General features: G+C 37.3%; 1 protein-coding gene across 2 annotated transcripts in view; it reads right to left on the reverse strand.

The window, feature by feature from the left end:
• Nucleotides 1-6,658: 6,658 nt before the first annotated feature.
• Nucleotides 6,659-27,138, reverse strand: part of RETREG1 (reticulophagy regulator 1) — a 150,737-nt gene continuing 130,257 nt past the window's right edge. The window contains exons 2-7 of one of the 2 annotated variants that reach the window (XM_015139747.3): nucleotides 16,927-17,053; nucleotides 14,577-14,661; nucleotides 12,502-12,639; nucleotides 11,649-11,713; nucleotides 11,280-11,406; nucleotides 6,659-8,845 (exon numbers count right to left, since the gene is read on the reverse strand). In XM_015139747.3, coding sequence (XP_014995233.2) covers nucleotides 8,352-8,845; nucleotides 11,280-11,406; nucleotides 11,649-11,713; nucleotides 12,502-12,639; nucleotides 14,577-14,661; nucleotides 16,927-17,053 — 1,036 coding nt within the window. In that variant the 3' untranslated portion in view covers nucleotides 6,659-8,351. 2 annotated transcript variants of the gene reach the window in all.

Below are 27,138 nucleotides of genomic sequence, written 5' to 3' on the forward strand. Positions count from 1 at the left end.
GGAGCTCCCTGTAGACACACAGTCCGAGCCACGTAGGTAATTCTAGTAGTAGCCACATTTTTAAAGAGTAAAGAGAAATCGGTGAAACTGCTTTTAATGATGTATTTAATTTAGCCCATCCTGTCATTTCAGCATGTAATCAGTCTAAAAGAATTAATGAGATCTTTTACGCTCTGTGATTAGTTCTAAGTCTTGGAAATCCAGTGTGTGTTTTAGAGTTAACAGCCCGTCTCAATTTGGACTAGCCCCGTGTCAGGTGCCCAGTTGGTTGTGTAGCCTCATGTGTATCGGACAGCAAAGTTCTGTAGAAAAGAACTTCAGGCCAGGCGCGGTGGCTCACGTCTGTAATCCCAGCACTTTGGGAGGCCTAGGCAGGCGGATCATCTGAGGTCAGGGATTCAAGACCAGCCTGGCCAACATGGCGAAACCCAGTCTCTGCTAAAAAAAAAAAAAAAATAGAAAAATTAGTCCTGGCGCAGTGGCGCAGACCTGTAATCTCAGCTACTTGGGAGGTTGAGGCAGGAGAATCGCTTGAGCCCGGGGGCGCGGGGGCGGAGGTTGTGGTGAGCCGAGATCGCGCCACTGCACTGCAGCCTGGGCGACAGAGCAAGATTCCGTCCTAAAATAAAAAGAAAACATGAACTTCAAATGCTTGAGGAGGTCACAGATTTCATCCACACAGCCTGGTTGAACCCTTGTCAGCCTTGTTACAGAATCGAATGTTGCATGCTCAGAATCCAAGCTGCTAATAGAAAACCAAAAGAAGATGACGCTTTTAAAAAACCTTCCAGTGGCTTCCCTTGACTCAATCAAATTCAAACACCTTACTTTTTATTCTGCGAGGCTCTGCCCCTCCCTCTGATGTCCTGCCACACCCCCTTCTCTACCCTGCTCACCCTACTTGAGTCGCAATGACACATTTGATGTTCTTCTGACAATCACTTTAGTTGGTACTGAGTCAGAAGTCCATTACTCTTCCGCTTGGAACATCCTTTTGCTGGCTTGCTCCCTTATTTTTTGGATCTCTGCCCAAATGCCTTTGTAAGAGAGGCTTATCCAAATCCACTTACCAAAAATAGTGCCTACCTTCCTAAGTCCTTACCAGGCATAACTTTTCTCTAGCACTGTATTAATTATCTACTACTCTGTATTAAATTACCCCCAAATTTAGCATCAAGCTTTATTTCAGTTTCTGTATGTCAGGCATTTGAATGACTTAGCTGGGTGGTTCTAAGATCTGCTAAGAGGTTGCAGTGAACATGCTGTCCAGGGCTAAAGTCATCTGAAAGTCTGACTGTATTTGACTGTGGCTGGAGAATCTCCCTTAAAGATGGTTGATTTACATAGCTGATAGCAAGAGGTTTTGGTTCCTTGACAAGCAGGCTTCTCCATAGGGCTGCTTGAGTGTAGCGGAGAGCCACATGAAATTCATGAATTTCTTTCATGACCTAGCCTTGGAAGTCACACACAGTCGTTTCCACAATGTGTTGTTACTTATGCAGGTCAGCCCTATTTAATGTGAGAAGGGTTTACATAAGGGCATGAATACCAGGAAGTGGGAAGTAGGGGGCAGGGTTGTTTTAGGTGATCATTGGGAGATCAGCTGCCAGTAGCATTTGTTGTTTGTCACTGATTTCCCAGGCTTAGCACTGGAAGTCCTGCATCCCGGGAAACCCCTCAATCCTGGGCAAACCAGGATGTCTAGTCACACTGCATGCTAGTCATCTGCGTCTAGATAGAACATAAGCTCCATGACAGCAAGCAACTCCTTTGTTGTATACTTTAATGCTAGAACAGTCCCAGCAGATCAACTGGTGAGTATTTGTTAAACAAATCTTTTGCAGTGCAAAAGTTAAGTCAGATGGTGATTTTTATTTATGAAAACTTATTTTGAGATTATCAGTATCTTTTAAAATAGCTGAGCCGTCTGGATACTCACTTTGAGAAATGTAGCTAGTATTAGTTGTTAACTGGAATAAGCAGAGTATATTTTCAAGCTTCCCTAAAAAGTAAAGCAGAAGATGGCTATAAAAGTAAACTTCTGGTTTTACTTTTGCCTAGTATCATTCTTATATGACTCTTCCAGAATCTGTTCTTCAGGTCATTATTTCCTCCCTGCCTCCTCTAATCTATTTTCATGATTCTCCTATTTCAGCATCATTGAACTCTCCAGTTTTACTTTTCTTCTTTAAAGAGGTATTGTTTCCTCCGCCATACTAATTTTCCAATGTACTGTTCTGCAGTCTCCAAGATAACCTTACTCTTTCCCCATAGCCCCCTCTACAGTAAATACAAGTAATCAGTAATTTTCCTGTAGCATTTTTTTCATATGTCACTTTTTCTATTCAATAATAGTTGTCTGATGCCCATAAGATAAAGTTTAAATTCCTTTCGTATCTTTCCTTTCATGGCTTTCGTATCTCCCATAGTCTCTCCCACATGCTACGTATTTTTTGTAATATTCTATTGGTTCTAAATTAAAGCATTCCTACCCTCAGGAAGTTTTTTTTTTAATGACTTCTTAGGGATGATAAAAAAATATAGTTAACTAGCTGGATCTAGTACAATGAAATATAAAGAAAGGGGTAATGAGTATTTAGGATAGAGAAATCTCATGCCATTAGAGAGATCAGAAAAGTTTTCATTAAGGAGTAGACATTTCAGATGGGTCCTAAAGGAGAAGATGGAGGACTTTGCAAGTGGAAAAGGAGGTAGAACGGGTAGAAGAAATACTGTAGAGGGAGGAAAATCAAGGACATATTTAAGAAGAGTGTGTCTAGGTTGGATGAAGCTTAGGATACAAACAAGAGAAAATGAGACGAGAGAGAGCCACGATATCATTGGCAAAAGACTTGGATTCTTGTGTTTACTGTTCATGCTTCATTTGTTGGAGAGTCACAAAATGTTTCAGCTTATATGGCATCAGGAATAGAAGTGGGCCTTGAGTGGATCCAGCAGCAGTATCTGGAACTAATTGGAGGAAAAAAAGAGTAGGTCTACAACAAATACCTCCTTGGTAAATGCAAGGGACTGTTGAGTAAAATCTCTGCAGCACATCCTCAGCACTCTTAATGTATCTAACCTCTGCTGACAGTACTGCTATCAAAAAAAAAAAAAAAACCAAATTGATCACTCTGAAGAATTTAAATGAAGATCACTGATATAGTTTGGATGTTGTCCCCACTCATATCTCAGGTCAAAATGTAATCCCAGTGTTGGAAGCAGGGCCTGGTGGGAGTGATTGGATCATGGGTGTGAATTTCTCTTGAATGGTTCAGCACCATCCCCTTGGTGCTGTTCCTGCGACAGTGAGTTCTCTGAAGGTGTGGTTGTTTATAAAAGTGTGTATCACCTCCCCGCTTGCTCTCTCTTGCTCCTGATTTTGGCATGTGAACTGCCTGCTCCCACTTTGCCTTCTGCTTTGAGTAAAAGCTCCCTGAGGTCTTTCCAGAAGCAGAGGCCAGCATGCTTCCTGTACAGCCTGCAGAACCCTGAACCAATTAAATCTCATATAAATTACCCAGTCTCAGGTATTTCTTTATAGCAATGTGAGAATGGACTAATACAACCACCTATGACAAAATTAGTGAAAGTATTGAAAATTAGAATTCCTTCTGTATATCATGACATAGCCCTTAAAATAGTTCACGTAATTCTCAAACTACTAGAGTTATGGTGCACACTGTAACAGTGACAGTACACACAGTAACATGGTTCTTGTTTCAGTCTTGGAAGACTTTGGGATAATTTAAAATAAACGCTAATAAAGTTGCCTTCAAGTCAATTTGTATGCCGGTCACAATATTCTCTTGTGACAAGTTTACTGCTATTCACATTCCTATATTGCAGTGGCACCTTGGTTTTTAAAAGGCAGGCTACAAAGGGGATTGAGTTGGTTGAGGGTAACCTTGGGTGGGGGTAACAAATATTGAAATATAAAAACTAACATACACTTATCACATAGTTTACAGTGTCTGTGAATTCTGTGTTCATGAAAACGTTAAGTCCTGTGAGAGATTTTCAGTCCCCAGTTGTTTTGGCTGTCTACATATGCAAAGACTTCTCTTAATTTAATAAGGAATTGAAATGTACAACAAAGTCTGTTTATCACAGCATTTAAAAATCAACTGGTTTCTGCAGTCTTTGAAAAAAAAATCTAAAATAAAATCAGTATTTAATACTTAGTGAAATTATTAAATTGCTTAAAATTATGATCAGTTCATGTATCAAAAAACAAAACCAATATACTAGTATGATACATTAGAAAGAGAATAGGCTTTGGGGTCAGGCTGACTTTTTCCTTGACTAGCTATGTGACCTTGGACAATTTATTTACCCTGTTCTTTGGCAAAATGTTCTTAATACCACTTAACTGTAGAGTCGTGAGCATTAAACAGGATCCTGTTTTCTATGTCTTAGACCAAGAGTTCGCATACTTTTCCCGTAAAGGGCCAAAGAGTAAATATGCTTTGTAAGCCTGGGTTCTCTGTCACAACTAATCAGCTTCATTGTTATAGCATAAAAGCAGCCATAGACAATACATACACAAATGAGCATAGCTGTGTTCTAATTAAACATTATTCACAGATGCTGAAAATTGATTTTCATTTATTCTCATGTCACAAAATAGTCTTCTGATTTTTTTTCAACTACTTCAAGATGTAAAAAACGGTTCTTAGCTTGCAGCCCCTACAAAAACAGGTGGCAGGCCAGATTTGGCCCGTGGGCCATAGTCTGCCAACCCCAGCCTTAAGACACTTAATCCTTGCAACACTCCATGAGGTAAATGGTACTACATATTTATTTTGTAGATGAGGTAAATAGGTATGGAGTTATTAGGTGACTTTCTCAGAGTCCCATAGCTAGTAGGTGTTATAACCATAAAAATTACTATTATAGAACCTTACACATGGTCCACAGAATCAACTGAAATAGTAGACATTTTTGCAACACTTCCATCCATTAATTCCACAAGGATTTCTTGCACTATGAGGCTGATACAGTGCTGGACCCATTAAAAGAAACTTACGATTCTTGTAAGCTGTTGCTTGTTGATTGCCTTTGTTTTAATGTTTAAAAGAATGGCTCAGTTGAAACACAGGCAGGAAAAAAAATCAGTTTCTTGGTTTTATGCAGCCTTTCCACACACCCCTCCCCCCAACGTGCTTCAGATACTTTTTTTCACCCATTCTCTAAACATCCCTGCGTGATAAGGTAAGAATTAACTTCCCTATTTAATGCTTGGGAAACAGGATGGGGCTTGGGGACATTATATGACTTTGACACTGTGTTTTAGGGCCATAATATTAACATCAGAACCAGAACTCATATTTTCAACATCTTTCTTAGTATAAATGCTACAGTGGAAATGGAGGAATAATACACAAAAATATAGTTCTGAGGCTTTCTAATTTCATCATGATACAAATGATCTAAGACAACAGCAGTTCAGTAAAGGTTTTCAGAATAATTTCCTATCTTGCAATGAACACAGCTGGAGCAGTGTAAAGAAGTATACCCATCTAGATTATAAACAGTTCATATAAATGTTAAAATCACGTTTTTCTTAAATGTGTATTTGCTTCTTGACTAAAATTAGTGGCATGCTGGCATTTGCCACTTTTCTAAATGGAAGAAAGTTACATTTATTTCAAATATAAGAGTGAGATGCCTAAATATGTTGAATGTATTTGCCAATTACAAAACCTTATAAAAGTCTTCCTAATATTTTAAACTGGGGAGCAGGCAGTTTAAAAAAAAATCCCTTTTGAAGCTATGTAGGGTAAGAAAAAAAGGTATTTCAGAATGAGAATATTCAAGCATGGATTGATCTTCCAAAGTGAGCTTCAACTTCTTGAGCACTACTTTATTGCTTCAGATTAAAATACATGCTCAGTGTATGCTATTGCCATTGTGTGATTTTGCTCAGTACCTTCTACAGGAAGTGAGCAAAACTTTTCTACAGCTTTCAATTTTAACAAAATATATCCATGGTTCACATTTTAAATACTTCAGTCCACTTAGATTTTACAAACCACTCATTCTCAGTTCTTTCAGATGTTGGGGAAATAATGCTATTTATATTCTCATGGTAAAGGACATGTAGTCCTCTACTACACTGGATCAATCATAGATGAAGTGTATCTGCTACTTCATCTTTTAAAACCAGAAACAATGACCCCCACCACCACCAAAACATACGTATACACAAACAAAAACCTTCAACATCCTTGTGTTTGTTTGAATTAATAGTTGTGAGAAAGTACCATTACTGTATTGTGTAAATGTGTAGTCACAGAGTCATATACAAACAATATTAAAATTCATACATAGTTAAAATGCTGCTGTCCCTAGAGAGCTGGCGTGTCTCCTCGATAGTGGTGATAGCACATTTTTCTACTCTACCAACTTCTTCCCCACACCCCTTTTAATTTGTAGTTATTAACATTTTATTCTAGATTTATTGTTCATACCATCACAGATTATCAGCCCTTGAGTTAATCTTCCTGTAAGGTTATCTAGGGATTTATATTATTTAATTACTTGGATTATTTAACTTTTTTTCTCCTCAGTGAAGAAATGGAAATGACCTTTAAACTTTTCTACTTTATAACCAAGAATATTATTTTAAAGAAAGAAGCATACACAGAAAAAAGAATACTGGTAACAACTATTTTATAAATATGTAACTGTATTTTTCTTCCTGTCCAGAAACTGTTATTGAATAAAATTCAGGTATATTCCTCCAAAACCCACACAGTTCAGAGATTTTCAAACACCAGGTTTCCATTTGTATTAAAATGGGCAAGATAATGAAGGCACAGGCTCACTTTGTATCAATAAAGGACATCAAACACAGTCATGAGGCACTAATGACATAAGCAATCACAAAAATGTTCAAAGTCTTCAGTAACTCTTCTCCCTTTAACATTTGGCAAAATTCAGTCTAGATATTTGAATACCTCAGAAAGAAAAAATAAATAAGAGTTGCTACATTAAAATGTCAGATTACTTATAATTAGTCTTTAGAAATATAAGGGATAAAATGAAAGGAAGAGAACACAGATTTCCTATATTCTTGGATTATCCTTCCCTTCTGAGGGTCTCAGATGTCTCTGTGCATCTGCCAGAATGCCAGCTGTACCTGAAGATTTAAGAGATTTTTGGTAGTTGCTGGCATGGTCCCTCAACACTGAAAGTTTATATCACAAAAACAAAATTAGCTTGGTGTGAGCTCTTTAGTCCTTTGTTAAAAACCATAAATCAGATGTGGTTATTTAAAAGTGATCTTAAAACGTTTAAAGGAAAATATATATACTCTATCTTCCCAGTAAGAAACAGATTTCATATTTATACTTAAATGGCAAATAAATATATTTTAAAGCCAAGCAAGTTCCTCTCCTCTATACAGACTAAGAAAACAGAGTTATTATGTCTTTATTGCTGATGATCACATCACTCATATCAATAACTAGTTTCACAATTTTAGGAGACTTTTTTCATGACATAATATAAAAGATACGGGTCTAACTTAAGTCTGAGCAGGCAGAATAGAGCTGTGCTCCCAACATCCCTATCACAAACATATGACAAATGAACAACAAAACAACTGAATCTGTTTATGTCACAACCATTGTCTATGTGATACACAACTGCTTGCTTTCTGTGGGTTAATGCCACCCACTGCAAGACTAGAGATGGCAGTCAGTGGAGCATGCTGCTTTACAAGTAAGCCTAAGTCTACAACTGCAGAAATAACATGGAAATATTTCAGTCTATCCAGAGTACTTAAATATACTTTAAAATTTTTTCCTAAGAAATTAATTTTGATAGTATTTCCCAAGTCCTTCAACTAAGATACCTTGATAATTTCGATCTTTTTTACATCAAAATCTATCAGTTAAAAAAAAAAAATTTCCAGGTATTAGGAATAAGGAAGCTGATAACGGCATGTATGCACAATTAATTGTTAATATTTTTCAATGAGTTACAATAAACTGTTTTGCATGCTTGAAAAACTGTAAAGAAAAAGAATATTTATAAGAGGATTTTAATAATTTGGTTTTTGTTTCTTTTTGCTTTAAAAACCCCTAATATTTATCTCTGACAACACAGTGGTGTGTATAAAGTTCATTTCCATGCTTATTACACAAAAATAACGATCAGAAATATCAATCTATCAGTGTCAGCTGATATATATCCAATTAATTCACTGCAGGAGGGAAAATAAAACAAATCTAAAGTAATCATTAAAGCTTATAGTTCAATTTTTTTCTTTTCCTTGTTTTTTTTTTTTTTTCTTTGAAATTTTTTTGGTGTTTTTTGTGCTCTGTTGCAAGCTGATTCCTAGATTAATGGCCTCCAAGTAGATTTGAAAGGAAACCTGAAGACTTCTTATTTTGCTGTGCTTCTGCTTCCTGGTCTTGTGTAAGTCCCAATTCACTCTCAATTTGATCCAGCTCTGACTGGTCAAGTAGTTCAAAGTCATCACCTTCTTCAGTGTCTGTGTCCTCTTCTGGGATGGGGGCAGCCTGAGAAAGTGCTTGCTGCACCCCCTCTAACTGGTCTTTGATAGCTGCAGTCACTGCAGCTGTGATGACATCCCCAGCCAGGTTGCTCATCAAGTGAAAGGTTTGGTCACTGTTCAGAGGAAGGGTGAGACCAGCTGCTGATTGTGTCTCTTTGCTTGGTCTGTGACCACTGTCCAACTGTTCCTTCTTTCTCTTGAGCTCAGTGGGCAAACCAAGGCTTAATTCATCTTCATCATTCGTTCCCATGCCATTTTCTAGAGATGGGAAATCTGAGAGATCTCTAGAGAAAACTTCCTCACTAGGTCGGTCAAGATCTGTGAAATGGATAACAGAAGTTCAGACTTAAGCACCGTAACAAATTTCAAATAAAAGTGCTGTCTAAAGATCATCTATCTGACTTTAATCTGAACCCTCTGGCAACCTTGGCGTTCATCTAGCCTCCTGAGTCAACTTGAATCAATTTAACCACATACTGAACTCCTAATCCTGCAACACTCTTTCTCCACAGGGACACAAACACTACATATCCCTCTATATTTAGCTTTCCTCTTAAGCACAAAACAGTATATTTACTGACTTAACATTCACACTTGTCTGACATCAGCTTGAGGTTTTGACTAACGTTTAAGCATTTACTATAAAAATTCCCCATCCTGCTCCTAGGGTGGGAATTACCTTAAGCCAATGAGTATGCATGTACATGAAATTAAAAATACTATAATAGGAAGTTTCCTTGGTTTTGGTTAATATTATTCAGCCTCAGCATTTTCATACATGGAGATCTATTTCAGTGTCTGTAATCTGTGTTTGTTTTAAGCAATGGAAAGAAGATACTGCTCCTTCTATTCCATATAACCCAAGAGTTTATGGAAACATTTGGCTCTCTATAACTATAGCTGAAACTGACCATATAAAGATTTAGGACATTTGAAATCAGTGTCACAGTAGAAGGCTGATAGATTTTATTGTTTTTACCTTTCATATAAAATTCTTTTAATATAACAGTTAACTCCCTGCAACCGTGATTTGAAATCTTCAGTTAATGAAAAGCCTTTTATGTGTCTTGGATTATTACTGTCTTTTTTGCTGAATAAATCTGAGATGGGATCCTTAAGAACAGGGTACTTGTTATTCTTGTTCTTTAAAATATGACCTCAAATTGGAGGTTCTGAAAGCTTGTAGAGCTTGAATGACCTTCAGCAATGCTCTTGTTCTAATGTAAAGGTGAGGAAATTGAGACCCACAAAAATTATTTCACCTGTTCAAGGTCATAAAGTTAGGTAGTGACAAAGGCAAGACTCTACTTGGGTTTTCCACCTTCCAAACCCATCTTCTTTCAAACACTGCACAGCCTCCCTCCCTCCTTCCTTTAAAAACAGAAAATGTCTTTTTGGAACATAAGTATAAAATAGTTCATTCATTCTCCTCCTTTATAATCTGCTCATATGTTCAGTATATAGCCAAAACAAGGTAATCCAGTGAGACTAACAAAAGTTAAGTTACCGTACAAGCATTGACTCTCAATTTAAGTTATGGATATAACTTGCATTATAAAGAATACTGTGCTGTCTTGTTTTTAATTGTACTTATTATAAACAAAGAATATACCAGATAAAGAAAATGTGGTACACATACACCATGGAATACTATGCAGCCACAAAAAGGAATGAGATCATGTCCTTTGCAAGGACATGGATGGAGCTGGAAGCCATTATCCTCAGCAAACTAACACAGGAACAGAAAACCAAACACTGCCTGTTGTCACTTATAAGTGGGAGCTGAATAATGAGAACACATAGACACAGTGGTAGGGAACAGCACACACTGGGGCTTGTCATAGGGTCAGGGGTGGGAGGAGGGAGAGCATCACAAAATAGCTAATTGATGCTGGGCTTAATACCTAGGTGATGGGATGCAAACCACCATGGCACATGTTGACCTATGTAACAGACCTGCACATCCTGCACATGTACCCCTGAACTTAAAAGTTGGAAATAAAAAATAATAAAAATAAAAAGCTGTTTTAACTTCGAAGACAAATGTGAGAAACTCCAGAGTCAGCTTTGGACTCAGGGAACTTGCCCTCCATACTTCAGCCCCTTTTAATGAGGACTAGGCCTAAATGTATAGGATTACCATCTATCTTTCTCTCCCACATTATCGCTTAGGACATTTCAAAGACATTTCAGAAGGTAATTTTTCTAATTTTTAATTATTTTGTTTTCAAAATTTCTGTCCAAAGGCAGATTTGGACATTGATTTAGATTTTTTTCTCATACTTTTTGAAAAACAGCTTTTGATAATCATGCACCAAAAAAACACACTTCTAAAGTGTACAATTCAGTGTTTTTTAGTATATTCACAAAGCTGTACAAGCATCACTAATTCTAGAACACTTTCATCACTCCAAAAATAAATGCATACCAATTAACAGTCACTCACTATTCCCTCCTTCCATCAGTCCATAGCAGCCACTAACTTAACTTCCCTTTATTTAGACTTGCTTATTCTAGGCATTTCATATAAATGGAATTATACAGTAAGTGGCATTTTGTGTCTGGCTTCCTAGCATGTTTTCAAGGTTCATCCATGTTATAGCAAGTATCAGTACTTCATTTTTATAGCCAAGTAATATTCTACTGTATAGATATGGTGGTAACATGTTATTTACCCATTCAGTATTTGGCAGCAGTTAAATAGTTTTGTATGCACTCATAAAAATAAATGTGTCCAGAAATATTAGCATACCATCAGAAGTGTCTGTCTGTGGAGTGTATCCTTCTGAAAGGTTGAAGGTCCCATTATCAGTCCAGGATACCTCTGAGACGTCTGTGTCAGACACAGATAACTCTTTGGCAGCAACCGTGAGGCTAATCTGTATTAATATAAATAAATACCAGCGGCACATTTTAAACTGCTGAAGGGAATATTTTGAAAAATCCATACGAACCCCCAAAATGTCAGAGTAATAAAAACCAGATGGATATTTTTATTTTGAAATCATTCAGTCATCTTACAGAAATATGGGTTTATTAGGAAGATCATTCAGCTTTATATATGTAAATACATTTACAGTCAAACCACACAGGAACAAATTGAAAACTAAACAAAAAATACCTTAGGACAAAGAGCTGAAAAGTCTAATTCACTGTCATCTTTGTGACTTTTTTCTTTATCTGCTTCTGTTGAGAAAAAATTTGGAAGCTTTCAGTTTCCTAGCCAACTCAGATATAGTGCATTTATTTCATTATGTATTCTTACCCCACATTTCTCATATTCTCAAATACCTCCATATCATTAAATGTTTACACATAACAAGCTTCACATATTTGCAAAGGAAATGATCCACATTAGTGGTTCTCTTAATATTGTCCCTGAAACAGCAAAAGCATCCTCCCTGGGAACTTTTTAGAAATGCAGATTCTCAGGCCCTACCCTAGACCTACTGCATCAGAAACTCTGGGCTGGGGCCTAGCAACTCATCCTGTAATAAGCCCTCCACGTGACTCCGATACATTCTAGTTTTAGAACCTATAAGGTCTCAAGCCAAGTTAAAAAGTAAAAGATGATTATATTGGCTTTTCCTGTATTTTCTTTCCCTTCCCCTGTTTTTTCAATCCCTTCTTACACAACTTCCACACTCCTAGCACTGCTTGTGTAATTTTGTATTTGTGATAGTCCAACCCAAAATAAAACTAAGTAAATCATAAGTAGCACAATAAAAAGTGTTGCCTTTTCTTTCTCCCCTGACAGTGTGGATTAAAAAATCAATTTCTTTCATTGTATATTTGAGAAAAGAAGGAAAGCCTAAATAGGAAAAGGATATGTTTAACTTTGAGGGCGATTAGCTTCTATAATAATACTTAGTAAAAAGCTAAAAGTATCCTCAAATGTATTAAAGGAATTGCCTAAAAATAGCTTGCTAATGTCTCATTTCATGCATAGAATCTAAAATATAAACTTTACCTACCAGATCTCTCACGTTTCTTCTGATTAATATATTCTCCAATTCCAAAATCCAGTTTCAGCAGAACTGACTTAATTTTACTGTATATTTTTTGTCCAATATCATTACATTTAAACAATGGACACAAAAATGCACACAGTACTGAAAGAAGAAAGAGGGTAGAAGTAAAATGCCTTTCCTTTCAAAAGGCTACATACATTTCAGTATTTCACAAAATACTACATTTTTTTACTGAAAAACTTAAGTTTTTTTTTAAGGGAAATGCCTCTGTGAAATAAGTTCATAATTTCTATTCTTTTTCTGTAAGGTAAACATTTTCTACCACCACCCACACACACACACATGCATACCCACGCACACACAATGCTCACAGTCATTGTTTTCAGGTGCAATTAGATCAACTCTCTCCTTTCAATCCTTTTACTCTCAAAATTTATAGAAAAATTACATGCCTTCCAAACAACAGTCCTGGTTTAACTGTATTTATTCAATGCCATTTCACCATGGGAAAGTTATTAGCCTCTCATCAATAATATTAGGATAATAACCTTATTTCTTTGGGGTTGCTGTGAAGTATAAATGAGATCAATGCAAACCATCTGAATAATGCCTTGCCCAAATTATTCTTTCATTCCCCAGTCCTCTTCTCCTTTACCTGCTAAACAATGTAATGATGAGGCTAATGTTATATATGAGTTCTTTTGGGGAGAATGGATTTGAGCTCTGACCATTTGCCATTTGCATTATGCATTAAGAATATAAAAAGAAGCAAAGATTGCCACACTCTAAGTACTGTATTCCTAATATTTATTTCTTTGTTCTTTTTAGGAAGTATCCTATATTATATTTTTAAAATAGGAGCTACAAACTCAAATGTCTCTGGAGGCCAAGAAATTGTATGTAAATTTTAAAATCCATTGTAAGAAAAATTGGAAAATATGAGGGTATGTTAAGTGGAGAGTGCCTGCCCCATCGAAAGGTAGCAGTGCCAGATCATAGTTTTCAGGTAAAGGAGAAAATCCATACATTTTAATAACATTTTTGAGTGATCATTGATGTGTAATAAAATACATGTATTTAGAGTGTACAATTTGATAAATTTTGACATGGATACAACTAAGAAGCCATAACCATAATCAAGATAATGAACATGTCTACCACCCCCAGAAGTTTTCTCATGTTTTTATTCATCCGTCCCTCCAGTCTCCTACCTCTTCTCCCTGTCCCCACCCACCTCATCCCCAGGCAACCACTGATCTGCTTTGTTACTAGATTGTTTGAATTTTCTAGGATAATATATAAATGGAATCATACTCTTTCATCTGGCTTCTTCTACTCCGTCTAATTATTTTGAGATTCATCTTTAGTGTTGTATGTATCAGTTTTTAGTGCTAAGTAGTAATCCATTATATGGATATACCACAGTTTGTTTACCCATTCATCCTATTGATGGATGTATGGATTATATTCTGCTTTTGGCTACTACAAATAAATCTGTTATGAACATTTGTGTCTTTGTACTTTCATTTCTCTTGGGTAAGTACCTAGTTGTGGGATGGCTTTGTCATGTAGTAGTTTTTAAGAAACTGCCAAACTGTTATCCAAAGTGATTTTAACATTCTACCTACCCCGCAACAGTATGTGAGAATTCCACTTCCTCTGCATCCCTCCTAATACTTGATATGGTCAGTATTTTTAATTTTAGCCATTCTGGTAGGGATGCAATGGTATTTCATTGTGGTTTTCATTATTTTTTTGAGCCAAAGAACATGCACGAAGGCAAAGGTGTTGGTGTGTTTTTGGGAGGTGGGGCATACAGCTTTATTTATAGTTTTACTGACAAAATTTAACATAAAATTATTAACTTATAATTCTGCCTTTTGCAGCTATTCTTCCAATTTTAAAATAGAGACATGGCTCTAGGAAAATGGAGAAACTTTGTACAGCAGGAGAGTAAAGAATAATCAACTTGTATTATAGTTAAGAACTCATCCCCCTTCTTCAAACTACAGGTCTGTTGACCATAAAGTGATACCATATGCATCACAAAAATTAGCCACATGGTCTACTATACTTACACAGTAGATAGCTGAGTATAACCCCAGGAATGTAACTTCCCAAGATCGTAAAAAATGTGCACACACTACAGACCAGGAGACAAAACTGGAAATAACAGAAATAACATGGGATAGTTATACATAACACCAAGATATTTTGGAGCACAGGATACACACACAATTGTAAATCTATAAGTGACCAGTATAAGTGACCTATCCGGTTATTACAGATTTTTTTCCAAAGAGCATTGTTTTGCACTAAGGGCTGACTAATGACTGCTGCATTCAACCAGCCTTAGTCCATTTCAGCACTTGGTAATAATTATTTTGAGGACACAGGAGCTAATTTCTGGCACAGAGAGTGACAACTCCCATTAATCATGCCTGTGGCTATATTACTGCCAGGTGCAAGAGAACAAAAAACTATTATGTCCCCAGAAACAACTTCTACTTCACTCATTTAAGGAAATTAATGTGGCCTGATAACTACATCTGAAAGTTCAAACTACCACTATAAGCCCACTGAAATTCATAAAAACACAGCAAAACATGTTACAAAAATTAGAGGTATCTATACAAATCTAACGTAATTTACACAAATCTAATGTAATGTATAGCTGCTAAGCTGACAGGATAAATTTATGGCCATCACTATCATCTTTCCTAACCATATATACTGCTCAAATTGACCCCACTTCTAAGTCACTTAGAAACAAACTGCCATTTAAATGAAACTCCTACAGTGACATGTTTATTTTCCTTCTGTCATTTATGGTTAAAAAAATCTTGATTGTTTTAAGAAATTTAAAAACAATCAGAAAATATCCTTAATTCCCTTTAGGAACATCAAGGCAGAAAAATTTTCCCATAAAGTCTTCACCTGATTTTTCACACGCCAGTCTTAAACTGTCTTACATTTTTACATCATCTTTAAACAGTGATAGTAAATTAAACTGAAAAGCAAGCAAAGGAAATTCATTCAGGGAGTTTCTAAAAGACACAAGAGGAAGGAATACATACCTCTGACCAATAACTGATGATGATAAAGAGCAAAGGGGTCTAAATCTAAGTTTGATTTTGATTTTTCATTCTTTAGTACAGAGTTAATAAATTAACTAGTCAAAAGCAGATTAGATGAATTGCGGAACAAAACTAAGACCTGTTTCTAAAACAGCAAGGGCCCTGGAAAGAATTTGAAATTCTATAAATGAAATGGAAAGGCCATAAAGTCAAAGTAACAGATAAGCCAAGAAAAGTATTACTATATCGAGAATTTAGTTTTTCAAAGGGATTTCATATTATGCCCTACATTTGCAGCATCATCATTTTAAGCTAATTGACTTGGGGCACATTAATGCAACCCAGTGCAGAAGTTTGAAGTTTAGAATCTTCCAAAAATACATTTAATCACTTCAGTAAAATCAACATCAACAGTACATCATTCCCCAAATACAGGTATCGATGCTTTAAAAAAAATAAAATAAAATAAAAAAGGCTTCAATGAATAAAAAAATGCATCCAAATGCAATACTGCCACTTTAATACACTCAAAAAGTCTCCAAGCATAGTTCTATTATTTAATACTATTGAAGTTATAATATTGCATACTATACAAGGTACAAAGACAGAGATTTTCAATGCTGACATTACTAGCTCTTCATTCTATCCACGGGTGGATATTCAAGAAACTTGAAAGCAACACTGGAATAGAAAAGGTCTATTGATGGTTCTGTACCTCACCCAAGCTATCAAGACAGTCGATCTGAATTAAAGCTGCCTCTACACATAAAATAATACAAATATGTGCGCCACTCCATGTAATCCCTTTCCAACCATGTAAGACACTTCCCCTCATGGGTTTTATCTTAATTGGAAAAATACTATTTTGTTTATATAATCACTACGTTTTTGCCAAAAGTTTTCTTTCTTAAATAAATAAATCATACAAGAATCTCCACTTTTTAGCTTGAAAATAAGATTCAGTTATCTTCAAAAGCACAGTCAAAGAACTATGTATTCATTTCATCTCCCTTTGACTTCAGCACCAGGCTAAATACGATAACTGAAATTCTTAAGACTTTGTTTTCTCCCTAGTCTTGCTGATAAGACCAATCACCATTCATTTTAGCTAATGAGCTAGATAAATATGTATAAAACGTAAAACCAATCCAATTTCAAAATGTGAGGCTGAGGATTATCTCGTGTTCACACACTCAGTTCTGAACCTTGCTGATGCCAGCTTTTATGGCATATGTTCTTAGTATATTACATTTAAAATTGGAGAAATCTGACAAGCTGATAAAATAGGTTAGTTCATTTGTTTCCAAGTAACTGAACATTTTAAAACATACTCCTTTACTGGAAAACTTGCCTTGCCAGGGCTCTGCTGTTTAAAAAGAGACATTTCTTGAAGAAATACGCTGAAATTCATCCATGATTCTGCAATACAGTGGCTAAGCCTGGGTCTTTCATCTGGTTTGCAATTGATAACTTCCCAGCTAAAGAGACAAAAAGAAAAAAATATTACCGAACTTTAGGTGATTCGTTCAACATTTATGGCTTTGGCAAATATTTATTGAGCATCTACTGTTGGCCACGCCCTCCGGAAAAGCCCTGTGAATTCAGAAGTGAACTAACCAGACACTTGCTTCAGGAAACTCATGCCAAAAGAAACAATTAGCTATCTAATTGTCTATTTACAACCAGGGAAACACTAAGGGAGAACAGGGTGAGGCTTAGGGACGTCCTTAATGAAGAGTCATTTTTAAACTCAAATATGAGATGGATCAGCAGTTTAATCATAGGGTTCCAGATAGAACAACATGCAGTATATGCAGAGGCCCTGGAGTGGGAAGGAGCTTAAATGTGCTATCCTATTGAGTCTCAACATGGCTCCAGCAAAGTCAACCAGAAGAAGAACATGTGAAGCTGGAGAGGTAGGAGGAGACTGGTCATGGAAGGCCTTGTAGGAACTTGTTAGAGAAACCTTGGAATTAAGCATATAATATTAAGAATAAGCACCAACAATGTATTTTCAATAAATATACAAATTATATATACACACACACACATATACATATACATACATACATACCATGTACCATGGTTGGAAAACTCTATAGAAAATTGTTAAAAGGATCTTACAATATCCTCTATTTTTCCAGAGTACATTTTCCTAGTCATCATCTAGAATGTGTTGAGTGTGATGCATGGGCCGGCAAAGAGCTTTCTCCCTGCCCTCATTTTCCACAGGAACCTCAGTGAGCTAAAAACTAGAAGCAATCACTCCAGGAAGAAGACACATGTAAATACACGTCATTCCCTAACATTACAATGACATAAAGCTTAATTCCTGCTCTTGCAATCCTAACTCATAAAAACATACCAGTTCAAACGATCCCTGTTAAGGATCCTCAAATTCATTCATTTAAGAGATTATTAAGAGATAAGTGCCTACCATGTTGAAGGCACTGCCACAGAGCTATGGATATGGCAATAACAAAAGCAGCTAAGTTTCTAGCAGAAGACAAGGATTGTTAGTGAACTGTCATCTGAGCTATGGTAGAGTACTACGGTGAGGCTGATCTCTGGATTCAACTCCAGTAGCCCTGAGACAAGTCAAAACTACCTTCGCCCTTAGATGCTCAACTATACAGAAGCTTGTGTACATACAGATTCTGTGACTTTTAATGTATTTTGAATAGTAAAGCAATTTGTAAATTACAATTCCTTTTTATAAAAATAATTTTAATCCAAGTTTAAATGAGTGCAATAGCATTTTTTAAAAAGGGGAAGTATACCATTTTCCTTCCTCTTTGTTCTTTCAACCTCAACTAATGCCCTGAAGAGTCACTGAGCTACCAGTTGTCCTGGCTGATGTTATTCCTACAGGTAGATTTCCTGTCTGTCATAAGAAATGAACTTTTGGGCATGGTTTATGCATCTATTAACTCTACCCACTCTTGAATCACTGAGCAAATCTATTTTCACTGGGACCATATCTGGCACCAGGTTTGCATACCCCATGATTCCACATCTATTAAAATACTAAGTGCATAGCTAAGAAGCAGATATCTGTGGCAAAATCTTGCCAGGGCTCTGCTATTTAAAAAGACACATTTCTTGAAGAAATATGCTGAAATTCATCCCTGATTCTGCAATACAGTGGCTGAGCCTGGGTCTTTCATCTGGTTTGGAACTGATAACTTCCCAGCTAAAGAGACAAAAAGAAAAAAATATATTAAATGTGGTCATCGGGGGGTGACTGTTAAATGGAGTGATAGCTTCTAGTTTTTAGCTCACTGAGGTTCCTGTGGAAAATGAGGGCAGGGAGAAAGCTTGTTGCTGGCCCATGCATCACACTCAACACTGAAGTGGTCTTAAAAATAAAAATATTAAATATAAAAAAATGTGGCAAAATCTTGCCAAGATATCTGCTTAGTGGGAAAAGATTTTGCACCGAAGAGCAAAGGCTTTGTGGCAAAGGAAATGCAAGGTTATTAAAATGCAGTCTGTTTTCTCAGAACAATATAGATTTGCTGCAAATTGGCACAGACAGGCTAGGCTACTGTTCAGTTTAATGGGACCATGAAGATGACAGAAAACATTTTAATTTAGGCACTCTATGCATACTGAACAACTATTTAAGATTCATTTGAACTGTTTGCCAAATAAAATTCTAACAAAAAATCAATGAAAAGCTATAATGGAAGGATTTGTTATTTTCTTTTAAAGATTAAGATGGAATAAATGAACAGATTAAGATGGAATAAACAATCTCCCACCTTGGCCTTCCAAAGTGCTGGGATTACAGGCATGAACCACTGTGCGAGGACAAAAAAATATTTTTTTGAATGAATGGTACTTTGTACAGATGCTGGAACTTTGTTCTAATATCATCTTTAGGATTCACGTCTTGGAAATGACACCATATCCATATTTGTTTATATATTTTTTATTATTGCTTAAGTAAATGTCCCCAAATTGTAAAAGAGCCTAGTATAATATTAAATTGCCACTATAGAGATAATGTTAGAACAAAGACTTCATCTAACTTAAGGTGTTTTATAGAGATTACAATGAAATAACTAAAAACTCTCTTTTGCATTTAAGGGTCTTATCTATTTTCCACAGTGGACTTCAAGTGGACACCATCTATCCATTAATTTATTCATTTATTCAATAAAAAGTTATTAAGTTTCCCCTTTGTGTCTTGCATTACACTAAATGTGGAAAATACTGTTATTTCAAAAACTTGAATGCTGGTAGCACTATTCCTCTGTGTCTATAGGTAAACACTATTTGCTGGAAAGAAAGAAAAAAATAATCTTTGACTATCTTCCATACTCATAAGAAAACACTCTTAATTATATTACATTTTTCCCCTTTTAAAAAGCCTCACATAATCGTTTTTTGGAACAATAAATTTCATCATTACTTACATTTTTATTAGCACAATAAATTATAATTGATATTGAATTTTTATAATCACAAACAGAAAAGAGAACTTCACTGTGTACAACTTGAAAATAATATCTAACCAAATGGGTTTGTAAGAGTAATAAGTGTTTGAGATTAAAAATAAATGTTCAGATTGTACTGAATAAAATTTAATGGAAATATATATGATTTAAAAAGAAAATGTAAGTTCCAGGGTGAAGAAAAGATGTCACTCCACATCTTTTCTTCTGGACCAAAAACAGATTCTCTCTGGGAGTTTAATAATAGTTTTAAATTGCCCAGTGATTAATTCTGAGTACCGTAGGAACTCACATTTCTATAGTCTTCCAGTGAGTTTACCATTAATTTATGTCACCACAGTTCAATTTAGGTTATATGGAATTAGATAATTTGGCATGAGATGGGACATTTGATGTCAACTTTTCAAATTCCCCTATTTTATAGGTGAGGAACGTGAAATCCAAGTTTTTACAGCTAGTGTGAGGCAGAGTCAAGACCCAAGGCCAGGACTCTGGGTTTCCAATACAGTTCTAATCCTTTAAAATGTGTGCCCTCTTTAAAGGTGAATACATTCAATGACATTCTTTGAAGAGACCACGTGGCAATTCAGAACGAGAAGGAACATTTCATGTTCCTCCCCACTCTTTCCTAGAATCAGAAGAGATGAGGTGTGATCGACCAATACCAACGTGCCATCATGCAGGAGCAACCCTTTCCAGGAAAACAGAGCACTTCATGTGCAGAACCCAAATACTCAGCAGAAACCAAGATCTATGCTTAGTGCTTGGTTGACGTTTAACACAGGTGTCATCTGCACACACACACATACACACGCTGAGTTGCTACGTAATGAAACTCTAGGTTTTCCTAGAGAGCCTTATTTGGAAAACACGTAACTAGAAAAAAGATCTCCTGTGAATGCTGGGCAAGGCTTGGGGAACAGATCTTTTCCATGGTGTGTGGCTGTCTTCCCACCATCCTTGGCACTGATCACCATGCAACATAAGGCCCAACTAACATAAAAGGAGATGAAAATACCTAAGGCTTCAAAACATTTTGAGTTTGTACTAAGTTCCTAACCAAACAATACAAGTCTTCTGTGACTGACGCTCAACTAAGGGAGAAAATTCATTACCAGTAGCTTTATTAATATTTCCTCCTTAGCTTCAGAAAGAACATGTACTTTCCAAGTTCAAAGAGAAATAGGTTCTTTGGTTCATCTTTCTATACATCTTCCCTCCCTCTCCCCAGTCTTCCAGCTGTCTCTCACACTCTTGCCTTCACTAAGGAGTGAACTCACCACACACTCCAGCCACAAGATAAAGACCATTTAAGAGTCACCCCCTGATGACCATCATCCCCAACTTTCCATCCTCATAGCCAGTCCAGTTCAAGTAGTTCCCAGGGAGAAGTCACTACAAGTCCCAGCCTCTACTTGGCCATGCCATCTTTCAAATGGGCTTTGCTCAAGGATCTGTAACTGTAAACGATTCCCCAAAAAAGCCCCAGCAGATGCCATCTTGTTGAGTTTTCCTTCTTAACTAAAAACTAGTCAGGTGTTTTGATGAAGGCCATTCTGCAATCAAGCAATTCTTTATCAAGGAACCCTAAGCCAGGGCAAAGTGCTTTTTCAGCAGCTGAAGAATTTCTGGTTTTACCTGCCAGTGAAACTCTAAGGGAACAAAACATGGAAAGATGGCTCCTTGGACAAGCAGCCTCACTTTGTCCACAAAAAAAGGAGGTTTGGCTTCTCAGTAGAATTGCAAGCCAACATCCCTTCTTTCTTCCTCCCTGTCCCTATTAGAATACAATTTGTTATACACATTGCGTGGTCTGGCCAAATAAGCCCTTCGTGCAGTTCCTGAAGATGTAGTTGTGAGACACCCAGGGCACGGTTTAAGCAGCAGCTTTCTGGGCCTTACTGAAGAGACAGAGATGGAGCAGGCCTGGGGGAGGCTCAGAAATCTGCCTTTTAACAGGTGTCCCAGATGATGCTGAGGCAGGTGTTTCTTACCCTAAGAGTCACTGTGAGAAATATCCTTGATAAAGTAACATTGAATTGAAGAGGGAGACTTCTGCTTCTCGGCAAGATGGTGTGAGAGGGAGCCGATATACCCAACCCACCTGAAACAATCAAAAGGCAATAAAGAAAAAATCTATGGAACAACGATTTTCAAAAATCTGGGCATTAGGCAAGGAAGGACAGTGACTCCTAAGGGATGATAAACCAATAAGGGAGTTATGTGATCACCCAGCTCTCTGCCCTGAGTTTTCCTGGCCTGGGAGCAGAGGCAGCAACCCAGGTAACACCTGGCAACTCCCTGAGTTGAGGAGACACAGATGAGTTTCCAAAAAGGCGCTCCCAGGGGCCAGAGTTTGCAGGACCCAGTGCTGGAGAGTAGAGCACAGTGCAGAAGGAGACAAAGGGAGAGGTCTGTTGTGGGGGACTCCTGGAGTCTTCAGCTGAGGCTTGGCTGGCACAGGCGTGTGAGGAGCCCAGAGGCCAGGGAAGAGCCATCAGAAAGGACTAGAAGGAACAGTATCTTTTGCCAAGAATGACACCTGGTCCTACCAACTAGACTGAAAAACCTCAAAATTCACAGACATGGGTGGAATACTCAGAAGGGTCCTGCCTCAGTAGCAGAGAATAATCAGTCCTAAACTAAATGCAGCTCTGGTCCTAACAAGTCTTAAAAGCACACCTTAGGCCAGGTGTGGTGGCTCACGCCTGTAATCCCAGAACTTTGGGAGGCCCAGGTGGGCAGATCACAAGGTCAGGAGATCGAGACCATCTTGGCCAACATGGTGAAACCCTGTCTTTACTAAAAGTACAAAAATTAGCCAGGCATGATGGTGTGCACCTGTAGTCCCAGCTACTCAGGAGGCTGAGGCAGGAGAATCACTTGAACCTAGGAGGCGGAGGCTGCAGTGAGCTGAGATAGTGCCACTGCACTCCAGCCTGGGCAATAGAGCAAGACTCTGTCTCAAAAAAAAAAAAAAAAAAAAAAAAAAAACAGACCTTAAAGAGATCAAACTGATTTTAAGTGATTCAACCACCATCCGTAGGATACAAAGTGGTGAATTTTGTTATGAACCAAATAACTCAGTCAAACTGGGATGTGAAGCAGTTCACTTATTTTACTTTCATGTGTATCTTTTAAATTATTGTGTACCTTTGTTCCCTTAAAAATATAGTTATCAAAACAATGTTTAAATATTCTAAGATTTGTCTTTGTGTAGTTTAATGCCTGCATAATGGAATTCTAATGCACTCTGCCGGCAGTTTCAGAATGCAGCACACAGTATACTCCATTAGGGGGTTCTGTAAGACTAAGAAATACGACACTCTTGTGCTCTTTAAAAATAGATTGTAATTCTGTAAGAGAAAACATGTGCTAGCAGCCTGTTTCATCTCTTTCACCAATAGTGTCTTTCAGCACTAGAAAAAATAACGCTGCAACAAAATGAATCTTGGCATAGAAGAAATAGCATCTCATTATCATTTAACTTCTGTTCATTTCAATAAATATGCAGTGAATGTACATTAACTGTCACCATTCCCGGCCCTGGGACTGAGAGTTGACTAAGGCACAGCCCGTAACCAATAAGTTAAAGTGTACATGTGACCCAAGAATGATTCAAAGCACACACATTCGTGATACATGAAATGTTTAAAATGGCATTTAATTGTATCTAGGGCTATTGGAGAGACATGAATTTGAAAACTAAGTTGGGGATTGGATATATGAGGAGAACTTGTTAAATGTAAGATCTTTTCACTATTGTACATTTTACAGGACAATGTTTTAGCATATACTAATGAACTTAAAAGTGTTTTTACAACCCAGTTATTTCTGAAAGCAAAAAATTATATTTTTAATATATCAAAGCTAAAATCTTTTCACGTATTTCTTGAGCTTTAGATTTGAGGAGATAATTGCCAACCAGAGAGAGGAAACCTGGAGTAGACAGAAGAAGAGAGGAAGGGAAAAAGGATATATGCGAGGCAGGGAGAGAATATGAATGAATCCTGATAATCTGGTTTGAGTTCTTGGGTCCTGTTAGGCCCAAAAGGCAAGGTGCAAAGCAAATCCACCCATGGACATCCCCCATGATTGCAGCCAATTCCCTTGTGCCTTAAGCTGGTTTCTGGCATTTGTAACACAAAATAAAGTGCCACATGTGTCAGTAGAAGCAATGGAAAATTGTTTAAAATATTTTAAATTATGAATAAACGTAACTATAAAAAAGAGTTATAAGATTACACAGATTACTATAACAGTTTTATTTAGATGGCAATTTGTAGTAGAAAGGAAAGATGCAATTAGGTTATATAATAAATCAAGCAAAGGCAGTTTGTTAACAATTAAAGGGGGTTACAGGCAGCATAAAAAAGAATAGCTAACCCTCCCCAGGGATCAGGTAGTGAAGAGCATCTTGTAAACTTACTGTCTTGTTCAATCCTTAGAACCAACCTGTGAGTGATTTACTGTTCATTATTCCTGTTCAACAGATTGAGGAAGTTGAGGCCCAGATACATCAGCAATAGTGTCCAAGGTCACAGAATGAACACACAATGGAATAGGGAAGTAATACATGGAACTGGGAATGCACCTAATGTGGGGTGAGATACAGAAAAAACACTCTCTGGATTGGAACCTGGGGACTACCGCAAAGATAAGTAGGAAAGCACGTTAGGGCAGTGCCCCGGGCAGGATTATGGATCCCTAAATGCCAAGCTACACACATAGAAATCAAAATAGCTAAAAAGCGGCTTTGGTTCCCAGGTGAAACTCCTTGGTCCTAAGGCGTCTAGATTCTTATTTTCTCTCTGAACCCCTCCAGCTGTTGCTAAATTAGTACCCACAAAGTGATTCCATAATCATGAATCCAACTTCTGAAACTTAAATTACAACACGTGCCCATAATAATCATGACCATGGCAACTATCTGCTGAGCTCTCCCTGTGTGCCAGGCACTATGTTAAGCACTCTGCCTGCATTGTCCCAATGTCCTCCACGTGATCCTCCTATGACCCCATCCCCATTACAATACCCTGCAAGGTAGGGTTATCTCCATTTTACCTAAGAGAAAACTGAGGCTGAAAAGGGCTTGAAACATGGCAGATCTCCTGGTTACTGACCACAACTGTCGTATCTGGTAACATTCTTTCGTGGCAATTATCAATTGCTATTTATGACATTTGTAACACTGACTCCCTATTAGACTTTAAATTCCATAAAGGAATTCTTGGTCAGTGCTCTGTCTTCAGTAGCTAACAGAGCTTGACATCTATGAGGCACATAAAAATATTGAATGAATATAAACAGTAAACATCCAAAGAAGAAAATATCAAACATAATTAACAGTGGTTATTTAGTGGCACCATGTTTTTCATTCACTTATCTGAATGTTTGTATACATTACATGTTGGTGATAATTAGCATGCATTCCTTTATATGTATAAAAATATACAAAACAATAGACAAAAAGTTATATTAAAAATCTGGAAAACAACTGTCATCTATATGGAAGAGTTTTGTTTGTTCTTTTGTGCAAATAGGCAGTTAAAATACCTTCAAAATTAGCTAATTAGGAAATACGGGCCAGGCACAGTGGCTCACACCTGTAATCCCAGCACTTTGGGAGACAAAGGCAGGAGGATCCCTTGAGCCCCAGAGTTCACGACCAGCCTAGTCAACATGGCAACACCCCGTCTCTACTTTAAAAAAAAAAAAAGAGGGAGGGAGAAAGGGAGAGAGGGAGGGAGGGAGGGAGGGAGGGAGGGAGGGAGGAAGGAAGGAAGGAAGGAAGGAAGGAAGGAAGGAAGGAAGGAAGGAAGGAAGGTTGGTTCATATATTCCAAGACTTTCTGCAACTGGAAATCAGTATTTCATATGAGATTTCTGCTGGCAAAACTTGAGCCTTAATGTGTTACTAGGGAATCCCTGGATCCACCAGTATCTCCTGTGGACACTGTTCCCACATGGCCCACCAGCATTTGTGATGCCAGTAGAGAACAGGACTGGGCCCTGATAAGTAGGGCAGAATGGGAAGATCGATGAATATCCAACCTTCACATGGAATATCAGAGAAAAAATGACTCCCTTTTTGGTTTTGCTTTTCAAGTTTTTGTAGGGCAACTGCACCCCACTGGAGAATATTTTCAGATAGTGTTATCCGCGCGCGCACACACACACACACACACACACACAACTATTCTTGTTAAGTTTTAACTTTTTCACATCCTTATGAATTTATAGTGCAATAATCATTTCCAAAGATGTTTTAATTTCTGTTATAATACCTCCAGAAAGTTTACATTATTTCACACTACTCATTATTTTATTTTTAATTTGTAAGAAATGGAAGGTGAAGCCAAACAATATTTTTCAGAAAGTTTGCTATGTCGCCATTCCATATTGACAAACTTAAAAAAAAAGGGGGGGGGATTTGTTACAACTTGTCACCTGGCAACCATGACAAACAGCTGCTGCAACCATCACACCTATAAATACGCTCTGGCTCGGAGATCCTTCATTCTCAGCTAGTGACTAAGGGCCTCATGCTCTCTACTGGTAGTGGACATCTGTTGATGCTAATTCCTGTTGAATTTTTCTTAGAAAGGTCAGTCAGTATCTGGTTACAGATTTTAACATTTCTTAGTGTAATGTGTTAGAATTTTTTTTTAATCCTGTGGATACTTATTATGTTCCTCTGTGTGTGGGCACTTGCATGTGAGTGTATGTAGGCAGAGAAACAAAATACAAACAGATATATTTCTCTGCATGAGCACTCACAGAATTAGAACCATGACAAAGCAAATAAGATGTGTCAACTGGAGGATTAAAAAAAGCAAACACAAGATTAAGAAATTACATAGCACTCAACTTGAAGCGTTCACTTTCTCAGGCCAATTAAGCCACGTGAGCAACTCCTCCCAAGGCCAGGGACCAGAAGGCGCCAGTGAGTGCCGGCTTTTTCTGCCTGGAGCAGCTTTCTGCCCAGAGAGCCCCACCTTCCTCAGGGCAACTTCGTGTTCTATTTGGGTCTCTCTCTTTTTTTATACCAAGTTTAAAACGAGTCAGAGATCAGCTACCTACTTTTGCGATTGACCCTTTCCA

This window comes from Macaca mulatta, chromosome 6 (assembly GCF_049350105.2).
Source record: "Macaca mulatta isolate MMU2019108-1 chromosome 6, T2T-MMU8v2.0, whole genome shotgun sequence".
Lineage (NCBI taxonomy): Eukaryota > Metazoa > Chordata > Mammalia > Primates > Cercopithecidae > Macaca > Macaca mulatta.